Source organism: Octopus bimaculoides, chromosome 11, assembly GCF_046866305.1.
Source record: "Octopus bimaculoides isolate indiv1 chromosome 11, ASM4686630v1, whole genome shotgun sequence".
Lineage (NCBI taxonomy): Eukaryota > Metazoa > Mollusca > Cephalopoda > Octopoda > Octopodidae > Octopus > Octopus bimaculoides.
In genome coordinates this window covers 32,108,669-32,136,104 of record NC_142938.1, presented here as the reverse complement: position 1 = coordinate 32,136,104, position 27,436 = coordinate 32,108,669, and the positions used below count along the sequence as shown (strand labels likewise).

Genomic DNA, 27,436 nt, shown 5'->3' with positions numbered 1-27,436 from the left:
TGTTTGTAACTCCTACCAAATGTACCACTTTCCTTTATTTGACTGCTCACTTGCATGCATGCACACATACATACATGCATGTATTCATGAGTGTGCATACATCCATACATGTGCACATGCATACATGCACACAAGCACAAACACACACAAGTTTCTGGAAACCCAGAAAGCCACTCCAGTCCATGTTGCACACTTATTTTGGCTTCAACACCAAAGTATTATCATAAATTCTGACTATTTATTTGCAGTGGCCTTCCACACCAATTCTTGTCGCTTGGCTGAAGGTAAATTCTAAGATGAAATTTTTTCTTTTTTTACTTTTACCTCCACTTCTAATTTCCGTAACTCTATTCATTAATAAATATTTTCTTATGATTTTTTTGTTTTGTTTTTTTTTAAAAAAACATAAAAAACAAGCAAAAATCGGGTACTGAGTGGGGCAGGGGAATTTGAAAAATATTCATTAAATTTCAAAAAAATTTTCTCTTTACTGAAAGGGTGCCTCCCATTGTTAATAAGTGCATAATGCCCCCCCCCCCCCCATAAAATAAACAATTGGACAAAATCGGTCTGGAAGTGGCGAGGGGGAATTTATAAATTTTCGAAAACTTTTTTCATAAAAAGTCCCCCACCACCACATCTGCAAGGGTGTAGTAGAAGACTAATATGAAAAATCCTCATCTATTGTGAAAATTGCCCGGCAAAGCAGTATTCTGTGTCGACTTTTAAGTAAGCTCCTGCAGGGGGCTAATTGGGTCTGTGGCCTAAATAGCTTGATTATAGAACATCGATAATGACTATATATGTCCCGGTGGTGTTTGATCAGAAGTTAAAGACGGATGAGAATTAATTCTGTAACGCAATCACTCTATTGTTTCAGTCTCATGTTGAATTCCAACTGCTGGCGAATTTGCCAGAATATTCTCATCACGACGTAGAATTAACGAAGTGAATGTCATTTATCTCCCCCTTGATCTCTGACGTCAACATGACATGAATCAGCTGAGTTTTACCTGCTAGAAATAGCAACCCAAGTGCCTTTAAACTAGATTCCAATGCTGGATGCTCAAGAACCAAATGAAGGGTAGATTTTTCAATTCCATGAAAGTATATGCCTATGTAGAGCAAATGTAGACTGAGATAGAGGTCCCAGATAGACAGACAGAATTTCGCTTTTATTATTATTGTTATAATACAAATAGTTTGATACGGCCCCATGCGACTTAGAGCCTGCGAAACTATAATACGCAGAGAGCCAAATGAAACTGTTTTAAATAATACTAAATGAGTGCCTTTTTCTTTCGTATGTCTACTTGCATATGTGTACATATATTTATGAATATATACCCCAGCATGGCTGCAGTTAGATGACAAAAAAGTAAAAGAGATATAAACACGTGTATCCAAAATTGTTTATAAGCAGTAATGACGACATAGCCTGTAAGGGGGATAACTCTATTATCCCGTCTGTGTCCCAGTAGCGCCACCTATGTGGTTTCCTCAGAAAATAACAAAACCTGAACGAAGTTGTTTTGTGAACGAAGTAGTTTTGTTTTCTTTTTCGAAAGTCTTTAATAGCAAAACACAAGAGCCGACAGCAGTAAGAAGGGAGATAGGAACATAATTGTACGATGTATGTATAATGTAGCATGAAAACAAATCTGTTTTAAACATTTCTCTTTCTGTTTGTGTTTCACAAATTATTTCAATTTTAGGTTGAGTATTTTCTTGAAAGAAAGTGCAACACAATTCATTGAATATCTAAGATTGATGACACAGCTGTAGCTTTGCAAATGAAAACCTCATTCTTCCGTTTATATTCTGAAATATAACGCCTCTCTGTTTCTCTCTAGTCACCATTATTTTCTTTTAAATAATAACTTTTACTTCGTATCATTGAAATTGAAACAAGAAGCAGAAAGACGTTACCATGCTGATCTTCCCACCATATATGACTAATTTTAGAAATGTCTTTTATGTCGATGACAGTTTTATGTTTTGTGTCTGTCGCTCGTACTTTTCTCTCACTTAAAAATATTAGACTGTGGTTTGGTTACTTTGACGTTAGCTCTTCCTAAATCGATAAATTAGTCATGCAGCGCACTCACACACACATACACACACACATATATATATATGTATGTATGTGTGTGTGTCTGTTTGTGTATATGTATTATATATATATGTGTGTGTGTGTATATGTGTATTATATATGTGTGTGTATGTATATATATATGTATTATATATATATATATATATATATATATATATATATATATATATATATATATATATATATATGATATGATATGATATGTATATTTAAATCATAAAGGTGAAAAATTGAATATTAATTTGATTAATATCAATTTAAAACCAGTGGCTTAGCATCTTGAAAAATCTGAAGATTCAGAAAAATTATATTATATAGATTGTTCTCAAGAGAACAATCTTTTCTTAGTGGTCAGACCATATGGGGGTCTACATCTAGCATAATGGATGTCCACTTAGTGGTCATCCCTCTTGTATGTATGTATGTATATATGTATATATATATATATATATATATATATATATACACACACATATATATATATATATACATATATATATATATATATATATATATATATATATATATACACACTCTGTCTGTACTCTTTTACTTGTTTCAGTCATTTGACTGCGGCCATGCTGGAGCACCACCTTTAGTTGAGCAAATCAACCCCAGGACTTATTCTTTGTAAGCCGAGTACTTATTGTATCGGTCTCTTTTGCCGAACCACTAAGTTACGGAGTCGTAAACAGCATCAGTTGTCAAGCGATGTTGGGGGGACAAACATATATACACACACACACACACATACATACATAAAAATGAAGGAAAAAAAGTTGTTGAATCAAAAATTTGATTTAATACAAAATTGTAGACAATACAAATATGTAAGAAAAAAAGTTATAATCATAGTAATTATTATCAAATTTATGCATTGTCATTCTCATCACTGTGAGGAATTTTTGGAAGAACATCAAAAAAAAGGTGTAATAAAATAAGATAAAAATAAGGGGGAATACAGATGGAGTAATAGGGAAAAATTGTATATTTACAGACAAGCTGTAAAAGGGAAAAATATTAATTATAATAATAGTGAAAGATGAAAAAGAGGAAGGAGGACATATCAATGTGTATGCAAGTTTATATGTGCAGTAAACTATGACATAAAAATAAAAATCTATTGGAGATTTTTAAAGAAATAGTAACAGGTCAAGACGAAGTATAATGTAAACAAGGCCACGTGTGCATAATAGAATATAATGCAACAGGTGCACATATATGAAAAAAACCATATATGTATTTTCTTTGCTGTATATGCATGTATTGTCTTTTTTGCATGTGTGGATGTATATATATATGTGTATTTCTATGTATGTGTTTATGTGTAAATTTGTATATATGTGTGTAGATGTTTGCACTGGCATGGTCATGTACTACAGATGGATGAGGAGAGATGTGCGAAGAAGTGCCACTCCCAAACAGTTGAAGGAATCCAGGGTAGAGGTAGACCCAGGAAGACATGGGATAAGGTGGTCAAGCATGACCTCTGAATGTTGGACCTCACAGAAGCAATGACGAAAGACCGAGACCTCTGGAGATATGCTTTAACTGCGAAGACCAGCAAATAAAGTGAGTTTACTGCTGTATCCTACACCAGTTTCGCATAATCAGCCCCAGCCCATTTAAAAGTACCTTGGATTGTAGGGCGACCTGCTGTGTTTACCTTGGATTGTAGGGTGACCTGCTGTGCTTGAGACTTATTGAGTCAAGTACATCAACTTCAAAATTAAAATCAAATAGAAATTTTAGTTGTGATACCCATGCTGGTAGCATGTAAAAAGCACCATCTGAACATGGCCAATGACAGCGCTGCCTTGACTAGCTTCTGTGCCGGTGGCACGTAAAAAGCACCAACCGATTGTGGCCATTGCCAGCCTCCTCTGGCCCCTATGCCAATGGCATGTAAAAGGCACCCATGGAGTGGTTGGTTGTTAGGAAGGGCATCCAGATGTAGAAACACTGCCAGATCATATTGGAGCCTGGTGCAGCCTCCTGGCTTCCCAGACCCTGGTTGAACCGTCCAACTCATGCTAGCATGGAAAATGGACATTAAACGATGATGATGATGTATGTGTGTGTGTATGCAGATGTATATGTGTGCGTGTGTATGCGCATATCATCATCGTTTAACGTCCGCTTTCCATGCTAGCATGGGTTGGACGATTTGACTGAGGACTGGTGAAACCGGATGGCAACACCAGGCTCCAATCTAAATTTGGCAGAGTTTCTACAGCTGGATGCCCTTCCTAACGCCAACCACTCAGAGAGTGTAGTAGGTGCTTTTACGTGTCACCTGCACGAAGGCCAGTCAGGCGATACTGGCAACGGCCACACTCGAAATGGTGTCTTTTATGTGCCACCTGCACAAGCCAGTCCAAGGGCACTGGCAACAATCTCGCTCAAAAATCCTACGAAGGCCAGTCAGGCGGTACTGGCAACGGCCACGCTCAAAATGGTGCATCTTATGTGCCACCCACACAAGAGCCAGTCCAGGGGCACTGGCAACGATCTCACTTGGCTTGCCGGGTCTTCTCACGCACAGCACACCTCCAAAGGTCTTGGTCAGTAGTCATCGCCTCAGTGAGGCCCAATGTACGAAGGTCTTGCCTCACCACCTCAGCCCAGGTCTTCCTGGGCCTACCTCTTCCACGGGTTCCCTCAACTGTTAGGGTGTGGCACTTTTTCACGCAGCTATCCTCATCCATTCTCACCACATGTCCATACCAGCGCAATCGTCTCTCTTGCACACCACAACTGATGCTTCTGATGTTCAGCTTTTCTCTCAAGATACTTACACTCTGACGGGTATTCACATTGACATTACACATCCAACGGAGCATACTGGCTTCATTCCTTGCGAGCTTACGCATGTCCTCAGCAGTTACAGCCCATGTTTCACTGCCATGTAGCATGGCTGTTCGTACACATGCGTCATACAGTCTGCCTTTTACTCTGAGTGAGAGTCCCTTTGTCACCAGCAGAGGTAAGAGCTCTCTAAACTTTGCCCAGGCTATTCTTATTCTAGCAGCTACACTTTCAGCGCACCCACCCCCACTACTAACTTGGTCGCCCAGATAGCGGAAGCTATCGACTACCTCTAGTTTTTCACCCTGGAATGAGATAGAAGTTGTTTCCTGTTTGTTTACAGTGTTTATTGCACCTGAACATCTGCCACATACAAAAACTAACTTGCTAGTTAACCTGCCTTTGATATTGCTGCACCTCTTATGTGTCCATAGCTTGCACCGGGTACATCTTATAGAGTTACTACCTACTCCTTTTCTACATACTGAGCAGGGCCATCTACCTGAAGTGGTTTGTGTTTTATCTACCTTCCTACTTATTAGGATCTTGGTTTTAGCTAGGTTGACTCTAAGGCCCTTCAATTCTAGACCTTGCTTCCACACTTGAAACTTCTCCTCTAGTTCTGATAGTGACTCCGCAATTAGTGCAAGGTCATCAGCATAGAGGAGCTCCCAGGGGCAACCTGTCTTGAACTCCTCTGTGATTGCCTGGAGGACTATGATAAATAGGAGGGGACTGAGGACGGAACCTTGGTGGACCCCTACCTCTACCCGGAATTCATTGCTGTACTCATTTCCAACCCTCACCTTACTGGCAGCATCTCTGTACATGGCTCGCACAGCTCTCACTAACCATTCTTCTATCCCAAGTTTTCTCATTCACCACCAGATAAGGGATCGGGGGACCCTGTCAAAGGCTTTCTCCATGTCAACGAAAGCCAGGTACAGAGGTTTATCCTTGGCTAGATATTTCTCCTGCAGCTGTCTTACTAGAAATATGGCATCAGTAGTGTTTTACCTGGCACGAACCCAAACTGCATCTCATCTAAATTGATTCGCTCCCTAATTAGTTGGGCTATGACCCTCTCCGTAACTTTCATAACCTGATCTAACAGCTTGATGCCTCTGTAATTATTTGTATCTAAAGCGTCACCTTTACCTTTGTAGCAGTTGACTATGGTGCTGCTACACCAGTCATTGGGTATGACTCCTTCGTGTAACACCTGGTTCGTAATACGGGTGACTAGGCTGTAGCCAACACTGCCAGATATTTTGAGCATCTCTGCAGTGATTCCTGATGGACCGGGGGCTTTCCCTGTCTTCATACTCTTTATTGCTTTATATACCCTGGTACTATTAACTCTGATAGCTGGTCCCTCTGTTGGGTCGACATACGGCAGGCTCTCTTTCTCCCATTCATTCTCTTTATTAAGCAATCTATCGTAGTGGCATCTCCAGACCTCTTTCTTTGCAGCCTCATTTAGTGCAAATATGTATATATGTGTCTTTGTATGTGTTTATATATATGTATATGTGTGTGCATGTACATGTATGTGCAATTTTATGTATGTGTATATATTGTGTGTGTATGTATATATATTTATATATATCATCATCTTCGTTTAACATCAACTTTCCATGCTGGCATGGGTTGGACGGTTTGACTGAGGACTGGTGAGCCAGAGTCTGCACCAGGCTCAATCTGATATGGCAAAGTTTCTACAGCTGGATGCCCTTCCTAACGCCAACCACTCAGAGAGTGTAGTGGGTGCTTTTAAATGCCACCAGCATGAGGGCCAGTTAGGCAGTTCTGGTAATGACCATGCTCAAAAGGTGTTTTTACGTGCTACCTGCACGCTTGAATGTTGTTTTTCACATACCACCAGAACATGTGCCAGTCAGGTGACACTGGCAATGATCACGCTTGAATGTTGCTTTTCACATGTCACTGGCACGGGAGCCAATCTGTGGCCCTGGCAATGATCACGCTTGGATGTGCTTTTAACGTTCCACTGGCACGAGTGCCAATCAGGCAGTACTGTCATCAGCCACGTCAGCGATTTTTATTTCACTTGCCTCAATAGGTCTTCACAAGCAAAGTTTATTGTCCAATGAATGAGGTGTATTCATAAGTGGGCTGGTTACACCCACTGGCATAGGCCATGGGCTATGATGGTCTCACTTGGCTTGTCGGGTCTTCTCAAGCACAGCATATCTCCAAAGGTTTCGGTCACTAGTCATTGCCTTGGTAAGGCCCAATATTCGAAGGTTGTGCTTCACCACCTCATCCCAGGTTTTCCTGGGTCTACCTCTTCCACAGGTTCCCTCAACTGCTAGGGTGTGACACTTTTTCACACAGCTGTCCTCATCCGTTCGCAAAACATGACCATACCAGTGCAATCGTCTCTCTTGCACACCACAACTGATGCTTCGTAAGTTCAACTTTTCTCTCAAGGTACTAACACTCTGTCGAGTATGCACACTGACATTACACATCCATCGGAGCATACTGGCTTCATTCCTTGCAAGCTTATGCATGTCCTCAGCAGTCACAGCCCATGTTTCACTGCCATGTAGCATGGCTGTTCATACACATGCGTCATACAGTCTACCTTTTACTCTGAGCGAGAGGCCCTTTGTCACCAGCAAAGGTAGGAGCTCTCTGAACTTTGCCCAGGCTATTCTTATTCTAGTAGCTACACTTTTAGAGCACCCACCCCTGCTACTGATTTGGTTCCCTAGGTAATGGAAGCTATTAACTACTTGTAGTTTTTCTCCCCCGAATGTGACAGAAGCTGTTCTCTGCACATTTTCAGTGTTTATAGCATCTGAGCATCTGCCACATACAAAAACTATCTTCCCAGTTAGCCTCCCTTTGATATTGCTGCATCTCTTATGTGTCCGTAGCTTGCACTGGGTACATCTTATGGAGTTTCTACCTCTATCTTTTCTATAGATTGTGCAGGGCCATCTACCTGAAGGGATTTGTGGTTCGACTGCCTTCCTACTTATTAAGACTTTGGTTTTTGCTAGGTTTATTCTAAGGCCCTTCAATCTAATTCTTGCTTCCACACCTGAAATTTTTCCTCTAGTTCTGATAGTGACTCAGCAATTAGAGCAAGGTCATCAGCATAGTGGAGCTCCCAGGGGCATTCTGTCTTGAATTTCTCTGTTATTGCCAGGAAGACTATAATGAATAAGAGGGGACTGAGGACTGATCCTTGGTGGGCCCCTATCCCTACTCGGAATTCTTCACTATACTTGTTGCCAACCCTCACCTTACTGACAGCATGCCTGTACATGGTTTGCACAGCTCCCACTAACCATTCATCTATCCCTAGTTTCCTCATTGACCACCAGATGAGGGATTGGGAGACCCTGTCAAAAGCTTTTTCCATGACAACAAAAGCCAGGTACATAGGTTTATCTTTGGCTAGGTATTTCTCTTGCAGCTGTCTTACCATGTATATATATATATATATGTATAGGTATATATACTCTTTTACTTGTTTCAGGCATTTGACTGTGGCCATGCTGGAGCACCACCTTTAATCGAGGAAATTGACCCCATAGCTTATTCTTTATAAGCTTAGTACTTATTCTATCGGTCTCTTTTGCCGAACCACTAAGTTATGGGAAAGTAAATACACCAGCATCGGTTGTCAAGTAATGTTGGGGGGACAAACACAGATACACAAACATATACACACACATACATTTTTATATATATGTATATATATATATATATATATATATATATATATATATATATATATATATATATATATACAGACACGCATACAATCATACACACATGGGCATAAACAACACACGCATATACAATAGCAAACGCACGCACACACACGTTCACAGCAACGCACATACACACAACATGCACATACACACAAACACACACGCATGCACAGAAAACATACACATACACACACGCGCACATACAAAATACACACACACACGTACACGTACCTAACACCTACAACCCCACACAAACACGAACACACACACAGTCAAATAACCACCTGTTGACCTTCTACCTACACTGTCTATAGCGTCCACTAACCAGTCCTGCTACTAATTTCTTCCACTACGTCATACACACACACACACACAAACACACTAACAGATAAACCACCAAACCATGCACACACACACACACACACACACACACATACATACGCACACACACGTTCTGTTATCACACACACACTCGCAGACTTTCGCACGCGCACCGATATTCATCTCCCTTTTTCACTCTCCTATCTTAGAAAGAACTTTTCCCCCACCACCTCCTCTACCGGTCTTTTCATAATGTAACCTCGTGGGCATCGGTACCATTTTCCTCTTTCTCCGTTCTTCCATTCTCCGAACTTTCCATCTTTCCGACGAAGGGCTACGCCTGAAACGTCATACACTCTCTCTTTCCTTTTCTGAGCATCCAATAATACTATCCATATCACGTCCTCACTTTGTTGTTTTTTTGTTTTTTTGTTATTGTTTTTTTGAACTATATATATATATATATACATATACAACAGGCTTCTTTCAGTTTCCGTCTACCAAATCCATTTACAAGGCTTTGGTTAGCCCGAGGCTATAGTAGAAGACACCTGCCCAAGGTGCCACGCAGTGGGACTGAACCCAGGACCATGTGGTTGCTAAGCAAGCTGCTTACCACACAACCACTATATACATCTTATGTGATTGCGTACTTTATTATTATTTTTTTTACTTGTTTGTATCTTCCCTTACACTTGCACCCTTATGTGTATGTGTGAGTGTATGCACGTGTGTGTGTATGTATATATATGACTGTAGATCCTTATGTGCCAAGTGTATACGTTTTTTTTATCACTTGTAAATTTATAATAATTTTCTCCTTTATATATTCGTTTTTCTTCCTATTCTATTCTGATTGTCACCCCTACCCCGGGCTAGTTTTTGAGTTAGGTAACTCTCTTGAATACACCGACTGGTCCTGTCTGTGATCATTGCTTTTTCTTTGTTAAGTTCTTTTTGGTTTTTTTCTTTGCTTGTAAGTACATTTTTACATAAATATTGTATCTTTTTCAAATATAGTCTTGCTTATCAGCTTCAAGCCTCTTGTAATATATATATTTTTCGTTAGAGTTTTCGTTAGATTTCTTCCGTTATAGTGATGTTATAGTTTACTGCACATATAGACTTGCTTACACATTGATATGTCTTTTTTCTCTTTTTCGTCTCTTTCACTATTATTATTGTATGTTCTCCAATGTCATTGACTGTTCACTAATACATGAAGCTGTTACTGAAAAAAGGAGACAACAAAAAGTCATCAAATTTAGCCTGAACACCCTGTGTGTGTGTGTGTGTGTGTGTGTGTGTGTGTGTGTGTGTGTGTGTGTGTGTGTGCGCGCGCGCGCATGCGTGCGCATGCGTGCGCATGCGTGCGCATGTGTCTGTGTTAGAAATGATATGTGTGTATACATGTGTCAATTCATATTTTCATATTCTCTTTCTCTGCAGGGATTCAGATAATGCCACAGATACTAATGCTGGTAAGTAAAATGTAATAAACCTTAAAACTTATAGTTGAATGTTTATTCACAATAATTGCCTGCCTGATTTCTCTAATCACTTCTATAATCAAGTATCATATTTATTTTTTAGTTTATTCTTTTCCTTTTAATTACTTCAATCTTAATATTGCATACATTCTTGTGTATCTGTGTCCCTTGCAGAACTGGACTAAATATTTTGTAATATTTAGTTATGTCACTTCATGTTCTAAGTTCAAATCCCATCAACGAACATACGTTCAAATACTTTCTTACCTTGATTGTTTTGTATTTTTTCTGTTATTATTTTATTCAAAGTGTCTTTCAATTTTTAAGTTAGTAGGGTGTGAATTGAAGGAAATTTGGCTTCTATTTCAGTGAAAGAAGATTCTCATCAAGATGTGTCTGTGTATAATCAATCAAATCAACAATCTAGAAATATCAATATACCCAGTCCACACTGTAAAGTGGTTGGTGTTCGGAAGGGCATCCATCTGTAAAAATCTTGCCAAAACTGACCTTGCTTGTGTTTGTGCCACATAAAAAGCATTACTGATTTCGCCTGTACTTGTCTCACGTAAAAAGCACTAAGTCCAGTCTGCTGAGTGGTTGGTGTTAGGAAGGGCATCCAGCTGTAAAAATCCTGCCAAAACAGTCACAGAAATCTGGTGCAGGCTTCTGACTGGCCGCTTCTTGTGAAACCATCCCACTCATGCTAGCATGGAAGGTAGACATTAAACGATGATGATATACTGAGGATTAGCATAAAATGTGCTTCGGTCATGATCATGGTGATGAATCATTACAGCTTCTAGTTTCATAACTTACAATTGAAATCTTATGGATGGGAGTGTATAAATACTGGTTATGTATGGAGGTGCTTCAGTTTTTTTTATCTCTAAATCAATTCTCATCAAAATATATTCCAGCTAGAATCACCCTGTCTATCTAGAACTGCATTATTTAATATACCCATTTCCTCTGTTCAGTAGTGAGGTGTAACTTGAGGCAAGTTTGACTGATGTTTCTAGCTGGTCAAGAGACTTTGTAGAACAGGATTAAGGAAACTCTCACCTGCATTTAGAAACCATAAGAAGAAATCAGTTGCAGTGGTTAGAAATCACATGCTAAATGCCATCTCCCATGGTGGGTTGGTAGGTGGGTAGCATATAAACTAGATGCAGTATAAACACTATAAACTAAGCTGGCAATGGTGAATCTTCTGCAGTTTTTATTTACTCTAGATGCCTGTGGATGTTCCATGCTAGTAAGGGTTACACAATTATATTGAGGCATTATTCACAGCTAGATACCCTTTTGACTCTATGCCTTACTTGTTTTTGAAGTAGTAAATCTGTTATTCCATTTGACTTCAAAAGCATGAAGTGAGCAGGTGATGTATTGACAAAAGAAATGCTAACACGACCGCTATGTAAAAAGTGACTTTCAAATAACTGAGCGATAATTTGTAAACAAACACACATGTATGCACACATACACATGATAGGCTTTTTCAATTTCTGTCAACCAGATCCTCTCACAAATCTTTAAGTCTTATGTTGGTCCTATGCTATTGTAGAAGATTCTTGTCCAAGGTACTGGAATGGGATTAAACCAAAGACCAAATGGTTGTGAAGCATATTTCTTAACAACATAACATAGTCATACCTGTGCCTACATATATGATAGATAAAGCAATTAAGGATATTAAAAACTGGAAAATTCCTGGTTGATCAGAAATTACTGCTGAGATGCTTAAAATATCTGGTGGAGTGGGATATAACTTAATCACATGTATAGTTAATCGGATTGAACAGGATGGTATCATAGCCCTGTGAGGGGTATAGCAGTGTTATAGTCAAATGCTACAAAAAGAAAAGAGTCTCCTTAGACAAGTAATTACAGAGGTATCAAATTGCTGGTCTAGGTCATGAAAGTTACAGAAAGGGTTAAGTTCAACTAATTAGGAAGAGATTTATCTTAGATGAGATGCAATTCAGTTTTGTGCCAGGGTAGCCAAAGATAAATTACTGTACTTGACATTTGTCAGTATGAAGAAAGCATGTTCTTATAGCTGAATCTATAATAGAATTAGAACAGAATTTCCAGGTGTGGAAGCAAGACCTGGAATCAAAGAGCCTTTGAGTTATTTTGGACAAGACCAAAGTCATAGTAGGCAAGAAAACAGACAAATTACTTATCCCATCAGAGGAATGGCCCTGCTGGATATGTAGAAAAGGTGTCAATAGAAATTCCATATGGTGTACTCAGTGCCAGTCATGAAGACATAAGAGATGCAGTAGTATCATAAGAAGGTTAACAGAAAGTAGTCTTTATGTGTGGCAGATGTGCAAGAACAGCTAACACTTAGAATACAGAGGAAATAGAGTTCCTCCAATGTCCAGGAGGATCCTTAAAGGTAGTAGACAGTTTGTGTTACTTAGGTAACCTAGTTAGCAGTGGAGAAGGAGGATGCTCTGAAAGCATAGTCATTAGAATGAGAACTGGCTGGGGAAAGTTTAGAGAGCCATTACTTTTATTAGTAACAAAGAGACTCTCAGAGTGGAAGGTGAATGGCATGATACTTGTGTATGAACAGCAATGCTACATGGTAGTGAAATGTAGGCTGTGATTGCAGAGGGTATGTGAAGGCTTGACTGAAATTAAGCTAGCATGTGCCCCTGGATGTTCAGTGTCAGTGTGCACGTACTACAAAATGTAAATGTGTTGAGCAAAAAATTGGGTGTAAAGGGCATCAGATGTATGCAAGAGGCAGAGGCAGTCTGCACTGGTATGATCATGCCATGCGTATGGATGAGGACAGCTGTATAAAGAATTGCTGATTGAAGGCGGCGAGTTGGCAGAAACGTTAGCATGCTGGCTAAATGCTTAGCGAGTATTTTGTCTGTCTCTACGTTCTGAGTTCAAATTCCGCCGAGGTTGACTTTGCCTTTCATCCTTTTGGGGTCGCTAAATTAAGTACCAGTTACGTGCTGGGGTCGATGTAATTGACTTAATCCGTTTGTCTGTCCTTGTTTGTCCTCTCTATGTGTAGCCCCTTGTGGGCAATAAAGAAATAAGAAGTGCTGATTGCTAAATGTATGTAGAACCTGTGGAAAAGGAAGACTCGGGAAGAAGTGGGATGAAGTGGTGAAGAATGACCACCAGATGTTGAGCTTCATGGAGGAGATGACAAAGGCTTAGTGGTTTGTGCCAAAGAACACAACACTGAGTAGGAAATGTATCATCAGGAAACAACACCGAATAGTGTAATTTTAGACTGTTAAAAAACCCCAGAGTATTCATGATTGGAATGTCTTGGACCATAGGTCTGCTCTGCTATCAACAGGTCTGAGTTGGGTTATTTCGTTTAATGATGATAATGATGATGAAAGAAAATTGAACATAAATTAAAATTTTCATCATCATCATATGTTCATTTTCCAAGCTGGCATGGGATTGGACAGTTTGACTAAAGCTGGTATGGCCAGAGGCTGCGCTGGGCTCCATTGTCTGTTCTGGAATGGTTTCTTCAGCTGGATACCCTTCATAATGCCAGCAACTCCATAAAGTATATTGGGTGCTTTTAACATGGCACCAGCATGAGTGCTTTTACAACGGGCTTCTTTCAGTTTCCGTCTACCAAATCCACTCACAAGGCTTTGGTCGGCCCAAGGCTACAGTAGAAGACACTTGCCCAAGGTGCCACGCAGTGGGATTGAACCCAGAACCATGTGGTTGGTCAGCAAGCTACTTACCACACAGCTACTCCTACGCCTAAACTGTAAATGTTTCATATATATTTTTTTTCCATGTACTTTTTCCATGCTTGTTGGGGGTTGGACAAGACTATGCAGTTTTCTGTGATTATGTGCTCTGCCTGACATTATCCATTATTTGTTTACTCTGCCTTTGTTTGTTAAACTCCTGTCAGCTGTGAAAACATGTCCAGATGTGGTGACAGACAGACACATTTAATGTAGAGGCACACACACACATATTTATATATATATATATATATATATATATATATACATACATACACATGTGTATGTGTGTGTGTATACACACACACACACACACACACACACACACACACACATACATATATATATATGTTCTTTTTTGTCATTTGACTGTGGTCATGGTGGAGCACCCCCTTGAAGTGTTTTTGTTGAGCAACTCGAGCCCAGGACTTATTTTTTAAGCCTAGTACTTATTCTATTGGTCTCTTTTGCCAAACCACTAAGTTACGGGAATGTAAACTCACCACCACCGGAGAGACAAACAAAGACACACATGAGACCATAACCCGTGGCCTTTGCAAGGGGTGTAGCCAGCCCACTTATGCGTACCTTTCCTTCATTGGACACTAAACTCTGCTTGTGAAGACCTGTTGAGCCAAGTGAAATCGAAATCGAATCAAATTCGATGACTGGCACCCGTGCCAGTGGAGTGCTAATAGCATCATCCAAGCGTGATCATTGCCAGAGCAGCTGTCTGGCTTCTGCACCAGTGGCATGTAAAAAGCACCATTTGAGCGTGATCATTACCAGCGTCACCCTACTGGCACTTGTGTCAGTGGCACGTGGAAAAACATTCGAGCAAGGTTATTGCCAGTGCCGCTGGACTGGCTCCTGTGGCACATAAAAGACTCCATTTGAGCGTGGCCGTTGCCAGTACCGCCAGACTGGCCTTCATGCCGGTGGCACGTAAAAGCATCCACTACACTCTCGGAGTGGTTGGCGTTAGGAAGGGTATCCAGCTGTAGAAACTCTGCTAGATCAGATTGGAGCCTGGTGCAGCCATCTGGTTTGCCAGTCCTCAGTCAAATCGTCCAACCCATGCTAGCATGGAAAGCAGACGTTAAACGATGATGATGATACATATATATATATGTGGCTATCGCCTAGCAAACACGCAAACTACTTCGTCCCTACTTTCAAGTTCGTGCCTCACAGCGTTCATACACACATAATTTTTCTCGTCTGGCCGTAAAGCCTTTTCTGTTTGTTTTCCTGTCTTGTTTTTTGTCCGCCACTACATTCCTCCATGACAAGATTTAATTTGTGTATACAAATTTAATTTGCGGTCCATGGGAAGAGCCATTTTAACGATGCGTCCTGATGAAGTAGAATGTTCTCTATGTGGCTTGTGTGTTTTCTCGTCTACGTTTTGTTTGCAATGTCCTGTACCCAGATATGCACCTATACATACAGGTGGATGTCGGTATGCACATACCTGTACGTATATATGCATATACTCATTTACTATTTGTTTATATCATCATCATCATCATCATCATCGTTTAACGTCCGCTTTCCATGCTAGCATAGGTTGGACGATTTGACTGAGGACTGGTGCAACCGGATGGCTACACCAGGCTCCAATCTAATTTGGCAGAGTTTCTACAGCTGGATGCCCTTCCTAACGCCAACATATATATATATATATCTATACTATAAAAGGCAAATCTACTCTGTGTGTGTGTATGTTTAAAATTCATACATTTACACAATTCAAAATTTCTTCGATTAAACAATCGCAATTAATATTCTAAATACAATAAGTTAGGTCACTGCGTCATTTTTTCACTCCCAAAATTTCCTAATAATGAATAAAATCCGTAAAACTACAGGAGTAAACATTTTCTCCCTAATAAAATCTAATTTCCTCTTTCTAATACAAATCCTTTCAACTCCTACTTCCTCTGATGAACCTTTACGAAAAATCAAACAACAAATACAAAAAGAAAGGAAGGAGAAAAAGAAAATTATCAAAACTGAAACAATCACATTTCGATACTGTAATGACAGATACATACAAAATTACTTTGCCCCTCTAAAATTAACTATTTCTATTCCTCTTACACATCGTTTTAATTGCTACTTTCTCTTACGAACGCTTACGAACGATCCAAGAAAAAAGACTAAGAAACGAAGGGGAGTGAGAGTCAAATAAACAGACACACTGCCAATCATACGTAAATACACACATATATATGTACCTATGGTTACCAATGACCTCATTCTAATTGGCGGGAATTATAAGTTTACTTTCCATTTCTAACACTGTCATTTACCAGCGAGACATGTTTCTCAAATACGATCAACAAACATTTATTCCCTACAAACTGTGAGTTTTTTTTAAAAATCTTTTCGTAAATCTTCAGATTAACACCCGCATCATTACCTACCTAACCCTAACAAACACTAACACTGTAGTGAAAATCGTACGGGTGTTAATCTGAAAATTTAACAATCTTTTTTAAAACACTTTTACTTACTAACATCTTTTTTATTTAGTGTGTGTTGCCCATATATAGATACACTTAAGACTTAGTTGTGGGTTGGGAGTTTGATCGGCAGAGGTCATTATTATTATTATTATTTATTTATTTATTATTATTATTTAAAATTTTTCCCACAACGGCGGCTTCGGGCAAGTGGAGAATAGTCGATTATATTGACCCCTGTGTTCAACTGGTACTTATTTTTTACACCCCGAAAGGATGAAAGGCAAAGTCAACTTCGGCGGAATTTGAACTCACACACTCATACATACAAATATCTGTCATTCTCTTCCAAATACGATCGACAGTCAAATATTTATTCCTTACAAACTGAATTTTTTTAATATCTTTCTAAAAACGCATTTAATTACTACCATATATAGACACAGAATACACATTAATACACACATACATACATACAAATACCTGTCATTTTTTTTATTTAGTGTGTGTGTATGTTGCCCATCTTAATATATAATGCTGAAGTTCTGTACTTACTAACATTTTTTTATTTAGTGTGTATGTGTGTGTGTTGCCCATATATATATACACTTAAGACTTAGTTGGGTTGGGAGTTTGATCTGCAGAGATCATTATTATTATTATTCAGATTAACACCCGCACAATTTTCACTAGGGTGTTAGGGTTACGGTTTTGGGGTCAGGGTTACGGTTTTAGGGTTACGATGTCTTACGGTTACGGTTTTAGGGTTACGTAATCGTGCGGGTGTTAATCTGAAAAATCACCGAAATGTGAAAACTACCGACCCTCCCATCTGTTATAACTTTTGTTGTTCTGTTTAATATGTACATAGATTATGCCTCCAAAGAAGAGAGCTTGCTGGGGAAAGAAAGAAACCGGTTTAAAAAGACAGCAACAGACTGCAGCAATTCACCACATTCCAGAAGTTACTTTGAACATGATGCAAAACGGTGCATCATCATCTACTGCCCAATCTGATAGAATTCTAGCAGAACTGTGTAGCAACAGATCGCCAGCAATTGCTTCATCACAAATTGCCGCCCTAGCAGCTCCTGCGAAAAGGAATTACCTTGCTATGTATTACCAAGGCAGCGCAAAAAGTTGGTTTGCACAAGCATTTGTATAGCCAATTAGACGGATGAAATTTACGTACACTTAATAATGTTACACAAAACAGCCTTCAGACTTTCCCTATTAATTTCGTCTTTTGAATTATGAACATATTTACATCATAAGGGTTTTTTCATTGTAAGGCTTTCTTTTTTAGTTGATTTTCACCTAGCAAGACTTATCGTAGATGGCGTAATAAGTCATACCCGGACAACGTTGGGTTATACTGCTAGTTATCTATAAAAGGCAGATTTTCTCTGTGTGTATGCATGTTTAAAATTTATACATTTACACAATTCCAAATTTAGTGGATGAAAAAAGTGGAATTAATATTCTAAATACCTTAACGTAGGTCACAGGGTCATTTTTTTCAGTCAAAATAACTCTTAATTACGAAAAAAATCGATAAAACTACATACATCATTTTCCCTAATAATACACTCTAATTTACTCTTTCTACTCCTATTACAAATCGTTTCAACTGCTACTTTCTCTGATGAACGTTTACAAATGATCTAAGAAAAAATGACAGAAAGAAATGTAGGAGAAAGAGTGAGATTCAAATAAACAGACACACTACCAATCATACGTAAATGCACACATATCTACACATATATATGTACCTATGGTTACCGATGACCTCATTCTAATTGGCGGGAATTGTAAGTTCACTTTCCATTTCTAACACTGTCCTTCACCATGTTAACAACAAAAAAAAAATAGCGATACATCTTTTTCAAATACGATCGACAAACATTTATTCCCTACAAAGTGTGAGTTTTTAAAAAAATTTTTTAAAAACACATTTACTTATTACCATATATATATATATATATATATATATATATAGGTACTACTAAAGCAGCACGGTCCCGACCGCGCAGTCGCGCGTTCGCGCTAGCTAGTCGTGAGTGGTCGATCCTAACCCTAACCCTAAACACGTATTCATTTGCACACGCAGGTTAGGGTTAGGGATAGGGTTAGGATTGACCACTCACGACTAGCTAGCGCGGACGCGCGACTGTGCGTTCGGGACCGTGCTGCTTTAGTAGTACCATATATATATATATATACAGACAATATATACTCATACATGCGTACAAATGCACACATACATACAAATATCTGTCAGTCTTTTTCAAATATGATCGACAGTCAAACATTTATTCCCTACAAACTGAATTTTTTGAAAATCTTTCTTAAAACACACTTACTTACTACCATATATATATAGAGAGAGAGAGACAATACACACATACGTACAAATACCTGTCAGTTTTTTTTTATTTGCCATTTCTTATCACCCTTTCCCCCTTCAATTTTACGCATACTTTCCAAGACAATTTCTCTGTATAAGTAACTTTCACATCGACAGTCAAACATTTATTCCCTACAAACTGAGTTTTTTGAAAATCTTTTTTAAAACACATTTACTTACTACCATATATATAGAGAGACTGTGCACATACATACATACATACATACAAATACACACATACATACAAATACACACATGCATACAAATACCTCTCAATCTTTTTCAAATACAATCAACAAACATTTATTCCCTACAAACTGAGTTTTTTGAAGATCTTTTTTAAAACATTTACTTACTACCATATATATATAGAGAGAGAGAGAGAGAAAATACACACTCATACATACATACAAATGCCTGTCAGTTTATTTATTTATTTGCCGTTTCTTATCACCCTTTTCCCCCTTCAATTTTACACATACTTTCCAAGACAATTTCGCTGTACAAGTAACTTTCACCCTTTCTTTGGGACATGAAATGCCACTGAAAAAACGGAGTCACCATACCATATCAGCACTGGTGCTAAAGGCGATTAGAGTAAACAAGTCCTCCGACCCAACTCCTTGTAGACTTTCACATGACCGCCTTACATTCTGTGGAATGCCGAGCTGCTGAAAGTTTCCAACAGCACACCATACGCCTAGCCAAAATGGCTTCATACAATGCTGCTTCCAGGGTTACAGAGGGCCCAGAACAAAGGGTAACTTGCCTGGCTAGAAATGCTGCTGCTAAGGCTGCTTCCAGGGCTTCAGAGGGCCAAGAACAAAGGGGCACTTGACTAGATACAAACACTGCGGCTACTGCTGCTTCCAAGTCTTCCGAACGTTTGGAACAATGGACGACTCGCCTTGCTACGAACGCTGCCGCTATGACTGCTTCCATGGCTTCTGAAGATGCAGATGGGCGGTCCATTACCATTGAAAATGTGGCTTCTGCTACTTCCCATGACCAACACGGGCAACGTTCTACATTGCAGCGGAACAGTTGACGGCGAGAAGCTGCGTGCAGTGTGATGAGTCCCAACAGCCCTTACTGGCACCTACGGGCTTTCAAGTATGAGCCCAACTTTAATTACTCCATCCGCACTGACATAAATATAGGGGAAATGCGCTTCAATTGCCAATTCTGTAATGCTAAAAAGTGTGCTGGGTACCCATGATTAATCCCCCTCTTTCCTCCATAGGGCATCTATTCTGTTTCCTTTGAGCATGAAGTTTTGTAACAGCACGTGCGCTGCTGTTGGTGGAAAAGGAAGATGCTGTATTCACCTGTGAACGTTTTACACACCCTTCCAGGACCACCTACCAAATTTTTACAATTGTGAGAACGATAACACAGCCTTTTCAGGGCCACCTCACATTCTATTGTTACCCACTTCTGAGAGTGTTGCAATGCTTTTTGCAGGGCTTTTTATCTAGTTGCAAATCGATTGGTTAGGCGTAAACTTATATCAATCTTTGCCTCAATAATCATAATTGAGTAGAATCGAGCACTTTAAAGCAGTTAAGCCCTGAGCAATGCTGGGCACTTCTGCTAATATATATATATATATATATATATATATAAAAGAAGAGTGCTTATAATTATGAATAAATCACAATTATACATATCTATATATATACATATCCTTTGTAATGTACTATTATATTATTTTTTAATTATATATATATATATATATATATATATATATATATATATATATATATATATATATATATATATATATATTAATAGAAATGGCAAGACAACAAAAGAATGGAGGTGACCTCGATATTATGTAAATATCCAAGTTTCGGATGTCAGGGCGGAAACCCACGCCAGCATCTCTTCAGTTATCTGGCCATCGAAAGGCCCGATAACTGAAAGGATGCTGGTGTGGGTTTCCGCCCCGACATCCGAAACTCAGAATTTTATCATGGCTACTGCATAATTGTCACATATTATTTACAGATATATATATATATATATATATACTCTTTACTCTTTTACTTGTTTCAGTCATTTGACTGTGGCCATGCTGGAGCACCGCCTTTAGTCGAACAAATCGACCCCAGGACTTATTCTTTGTAAGCCTAGTACTTATTCTATCAGTCTCTTTTGCTGAACCGCTAAGTTACGGGGACATAAACACACCAGCATCGGTTGTAGAGCGATGTTGGGGGGACAAACATATACACTCACACACACAAAATTTGCTGAAGCAGATTATCTGTGACTGGATGATCTTATCACCAACATACATCTATTTTCCAAGTAAGGTATTTTTTCATTTTCACTGGTTCACACCCATCAAAAACTGAGTAAACAAAGATAGTTTTTTGCTCAGATAATGTTAATGCGGACATGTGGATGATACTCTCTTTCTCTCTCTCACACACTTGCATGCAATGGGCCTCTATTCAGTTTCATTCTACCAGTTCCATTCACAGGGCATTAATTGTTTGGCCTGTGGCTATTGTAAAAGACATTTGCTAAAGATTAAAACCGAAATCACTTGATTACAAAATGGACTTTGTAAACTCCTAAGCATACCTGACTTTATATAAAACTTAGTGCATGTTGATGTCAATGTAGATGTATGAATATACTGTTATTTAGCACCAGACATACAATCAAAGATACTCCAGCTATGACTGACCCTTCTATTTGAAATACATATGTATCTAAAACTACTGAACCCAATATGTTAGATATCATAGTGTTTCAACTGTAACTATCAGTATATGAATGTGTAGAAATCTTTTACCTGTTTCAATCATTAGACTGTGGCCATGCTGGGGTACCACCTTGAAGAATTTTAGTGAATGAATCGACCCCAGTACTTCTTTTTTAAGCCTGATATTTATTCCATTGTTTTCTTTTGCTGAACTGCTAAGTTTTTGGGGATGTAAACACACAAACACACACACACATACAATGGGCTTCTTTCAGTTTCTCCCTACCAAATCCACTCACAATGCTTGAGGCTATAGTAGAAGACACTTCCTCAAGTGCGACTGATCCCAAAACTATGTGATTGGGAAGCAAACTTCTTACCACACAGTCACACCTATAAAGGAAGTCAGTTTTAAAAAGAATCATTATTTTCCACTTTTATAGAAGAGTGAATCATGTAGAAACATGCACCAGAAATATCTTCCATTATGAAGTGAAACTAAGGAACCAAGTTGGTGTGTCTATTTACAAATTTCTGTATAAGTGCATACATATGAAAATGTGTGTAATTAGATATAGCTTTATATACACACTTTACAAATATCTGAATAAACGTGTACACATGAAAATGTATGTATATATTAGATATATTAAATTATGTCATCATCATCATCATCATCAGGCTTGGCTTTGTGGTTAAGAAGCTCACTTTGCAATTACGTGGTTTCAGGTTCAATCCTGTTGTGTGGCACATTGAACAAGTGCCTTCTGCCATAACCTTGGAGTGACCTATATGTCCAGAGTGGAATTTAGTGAGGTGCTTTGCAATCTGAAGCACCTTGTACCTCTAATTCTCTTGTTACTCAACGTTGGTAAACCTATTACTTTCAGCTTTTCTCCCTGCTAAATATATTTAACTATTCTTTTTTTTTTTTCTGTTTTATTTCTGTATCCAAAGAAGTAAAAGATGATGATAAAGAAGTAAAAGATGATGATAAAGAAGTAAAAGATGATGATAAAGAAGTAAAAGATGATGATAAAGAAGTAAAAGATGATGATAAAGAAGAAATGACAGCGAGTGAACCAGTTGCACAGTCTTACAAATGTTCAGAGTAAGTTTATTTTTATATTTAATTGTTTAACTGTTACTTGTTGATTATAGGAACCTTCTGATAAAATTGTATTTTAGATGGACTTGTTTATCAAAGTGTTTCAAAGTTTGTCGATTTAGATATGGTTTTATAGTTCTTAAGGACTTTATAACAAATAACTTTGACTTAATTCTAAACTCAATTTTGATATAAATCGCAAATGTAAACTAGTATTTTAGTAAACTAGAAATGTTCTGCTTTGGCTAACAAGGCATGGCTGTATGGTTATGATGTTCACTTTGTAACTACAGGGTTTTGGGTTCATTCTTACTGCATGGTACTATGGGTGAGTGTCTTCTATTGGGTTGGCAAGAAAGTAATTTCATTTTTCACAAATAGAGTTACAATTTTTTTGAATGACTTTTATCAGTGTTATGATTTTTTCCTTTTGACATTTGATAAATGTTACTCTTAGCTTACTTTAGAAGCAAATTGCTTGTAATTTTGTTTACAGCTGTTAGTGTCAATTTTAACATGGAGTGCAAAAACGAACATTTTCACCATATTTTGCTTTTTTATTTCTGTAAAGGCAAGAAAACTGCTGAGGCTCACAAAGAGATATGTGAAGTTTATGGTGTTGATTGCTAAACAGAATGCACATGTCAGAAATGGTTTAAAAATTTCCGTTCTGGAGATTTTTCACTCAAAGATGACCAATGTTCTAGTTGACCTACTGCAGTTGATGATAACCGAATCAAAGCCATAATTGAATCTGATTGTCTTTTAACTGTGCAAGAGATTGCAGATAGGTTAAATTTATCACACACAACAATTGAAAATCACTTAAAATGTTTTGGATTCATTAAGAAGCTTGATATTTGGGTTCCACAACAATTTTATCTCTCAGGCTGAGAATTGAATGAAGGCAAAGAAAGTTGTGAGAAAAATTGGAGAAAGGACAAAGAGATGAAATAAGAATTAAGAAAGAAGAGAATAGAATCAGCAATGACATTTAACTGATTAGCACTTTATTATGATTAATACTATTAATTAGTAGTACAAACATAATTATAAATTATTATAATTAATCTTAAACCTTATTGTATCTCCGTCCCTTCTCCAACTAAAACCTATTGGCGTATCCCACTATTATTGAAAATTTTTTTGTCATTTATCCATCCTAACCCTCACCTGTACAAAGGATTAATCCACCAATTGCTATTTTGGTTTAGTCATTTACTTAATGTCCCAAAGAGACACACAAGCAAAATGGTATGATTACAACCATATTATCTTTTCCCTTTTTCTTCTCTATGCTCTTCTTTATTTACTCTTCACTCTGATGAAGCTCTTTGTTTCAGATCGGTTTTACTACCAAATATGATAAATCTAGCATATCATTTTCAGTACCATACAACATTGTAAGCAGAAACAGCTGTTAGATGGGATGCAGTCTATTTGCATTGAATTAGTAAATACTAATTGATCATTGATGATGATGTAAGCCAATTGTTGTTCATAAATATTTCTCCATTTTCTATTTTCTTTAAATTTTGATTTTTAATAAACTCATGTATATCCTTGTCTATCTATAATTTATGAGCATAATATGTTTGCATAAGTATGCCCATGGTTAAACATAGGCAATATACCAGTAGTGTAATGAATACTTCTATCACTTACATGGGTATTTTAACCTCAGTACGCTGCAAGATAGGACCCCTCTTCCAGAAGGATGGCTCCTTCACAGATAGTCCAACCAGGATCAATGAGGTACTGAATGACCAGCTCAAAAGTGTCTTTACCACCCCATTGAGACACAGACAAGTGAATGAACCAGTGGACTTCTTTGCCACCTTACATGTAACCAGCGAGGTAATTACGATGGAATATATCAATATTAGCAAAGAAGATATACTACTAGCCATAGATGAGGTGGACGCAAACTCAACTGCTGGTCCTGATGGTTTCCCAGCAATCCTCCTCAAATCGTGTAAGCGTGCCCTGGCAAAACCCCTCCAGATCCTCTTCCAGGGCTTTCTTTCAAACGGCAGACTGCCAAGCAAGCTGAAGGAGAGAATAATATGCCCAATCCATAAAGGGGGAAGCAGAGCAGATGCCAAAGACTATAGGCCTATCTCTCTGACTTCACACATCAGCAAAGTTATGGAAAGGATAGTCAGAGTAAAACTAATCTCATTCCTTGAAGAAAATAACTTGCTGAGTGATACCCAGCATGGCTTTCAACCAGGTAGGAGCTGCCTGTCCCAGCTCTTACAACATTATGACTGGGTGTTGAGGCAATTACTCAACAACTCAAATGTGGACGTAAAATACCTTGATTTTGCAAAAGCTTTTGACAAAGTGGATCATACATTATTTACATTTGATGGATATTTGTCCTCATCTTGTTTGTTGTTAACACAATGTTTTGGTTGATATAACCTCCAGCCTTCATCAGGTGTCTTCGGGAAATTTCGAACCTGGGTTCTCATTCCTAAGGTATTTTTCGATGTTGTTATTATTATTATTATTAATCGAACTCGGAATCTTGGGGTTAGTAGCCCGTGCTCTTAACTACGATGCCATATGCCCATGGACAATTATGGAGTGAATTTTAGGGCTTATAAATCTAATATTTTCCTATCCTTCCTTAATACCGGTTCCCATATGCTATTCATATCTGCACTCGGTCTGCTTAGGAGGTTGTTGTGTCCTAGCATATGTGCTGTTTCTTTTAGTTTTCATATTTTCCAGTGGTGTTCTCTGGTCTATTATTTTAACTTCATATTACAGGGGGAGGTGGTCTCCAATTTTCCATACATGATAAGCTATACCCGATTTATCAATATCTCCTCATCTCACAGCTTTGCGATGTTCCTCTACCCTTATTTTGAAGGGGTGGCATGTTTCGCCTTTGTATAACCTACCACAGCTCTGCATGTTATATTTAATGTAATGTTCACATTGCTTAATTAAATGGAGTCACATGAAATGATTGTACTGCATTAACTTTGGATAGCCTTGTTGCTGATTTTGACTTTAATCATCTTATTTTGAAACTATATGGATAATACCATACTAAATTCTGGTGCTTAAACTTAAGTACCATATTCACCTGAATCTCTCTCTCTCTCTCTCTATATATATATATATATATATACACACACACACACACACACACACACACACATATATATTTATATATATATATATATATATATATATATATATATATATATATATATATATATATATATACGACTGGCACCCATGCCAACGTCGTCTCCTTCATTAGACACAGAACTCAGCTTGTGAAGACTTATTGGGGCAAGCGTCCCCTTTCTGGCACTTGTGCCCGTGGCATGTGTAAGGACTTTCGAGCGAGATTGTTGCCAGTGCCCCTAGACTGGCTCTTGTGCGGGTGGCACATAAAATACACCATTTTGAGCGTGGCCGTTGCCAGTACCGCCTGACTGGCCTTCGTGCTGATGGCACGTAAAAGCACCCACTACACTCTCTGAGTGGTTGGCATTGGGAAGGGTATCCAGCTGTAGAAACTCTGCCAAATCAGATTGGAGCCTGGTGTAGCCATCTGGTTTCACCAGTCCTCAGTCAAATCGTCCAACCCATGCTAGCATGGAAAGCGGACGTTAAACGACGTGAGAAGACCTGGCAAGCCAAGTGAGACCTAAATCTAAGGCCTCAACCAGTCCACTTATGCGTACCTTCCTTCATTGGACACTAAACTCCACTTGCGAAGACCTGTTGAGGCAAGTGAAATCGAAATCGAGTTAAATTGGACACTAAACTCCACTTGTGAAGACCTGTTGAGGCAAATGAAATCGAACTAAATTTGACGACTGGCACCCATGCCAACGTCGTCTACCTCATTGGACATGAAACTCAGCTTGCAAAGATTTATTGGGGCAAGCGAAAGCGAAATTGTGATGACACCTGTGCCCAGTATCACCTTTCTGGCACTTGTGCCCGCGGCATGTGTAAGGACTTTCGAGTGAGATCATTGCCAGTGACCCTGGACTAGTTCTTGTGCGGGGTGGCACATAAAATACACCATTTTGAGCGTGGCCGTTGTCAGTACCGTGTGACTGGCCTTCGTGCGGGTGGCACGTAAAAGCACCCACTACACTCTCTGAGTGGTTGGCATTAGGAAGGGCATCCAGCTGTAGAAACTCTGCCAAATCAGATTGGAGCCTGGTGTAGCCATCTGGTTTCACCAGTCCTCAGTCAAATCGTCCAACCCATGCTAGCATGGAAAGCGGACGTTAAACGACGATGATGATGATATATATATATATATATATATTTATATATAAAATACAGTGTACATTTAATACACATTAGAGATGCCCATAAAAGGGCATCTAACCCGCTAGAAAGAGCAGATGGTAAATGTTTTTATTTTTCATTCCTTTTCGAAATTATCCCTAATTTTGTGGTGTAGAGCTTTGGCTGCTCTTTCTAGCAGGTTACATGTCCTTTTATGAGCATC

At 38.6% G+C, this 27,436-nt stretch overlaps 1 protein-coding gene across 9 annotated transcripts in view; it reads left to right on the top strand.

The window, feature by feature from the left end:
* Nucleotides 1-1,040: 1,040 nt before the first annotated feature.
* LOC106873369 (UBX domain-containing protein 1) overlaps nucleotides 1,041-27,436 on the top strand; it is a 75,865-nt gene continuing 49,469 nt past the window's right edge. Inside the window, exons 1-3 of one of the 9 annotated variants that reach the window (XM_089359779.1) lie at nucleotides 1,041-1,084; nucleotides 10,444-10,475; nucleotides 22,812-22,944. In XM_089359779.1, the coding sequence (XP_089215905.1) occupies nucleotides 1,056-1,084; nucleotides 10,444-10,475; nucleotides 22,812-22,944 (194 nt within the window). In that variant the 5' untranslated portion in view covers nucleotides 1,041-1,055. Of the gene's footprint in view, nucleotides 1,085-1,494; nucleotides 1,634-3,589; nucleotides 3,686-10,443; nucleotides 10,487-22,790; nucleotides 22,945-27,436 lie in introns of those variants that run through there. The other 8 variants (XM_089359778.1, XM_089359777.1, XM_089359782.1 and 5 more) reach the window with 8 other exon arrangements.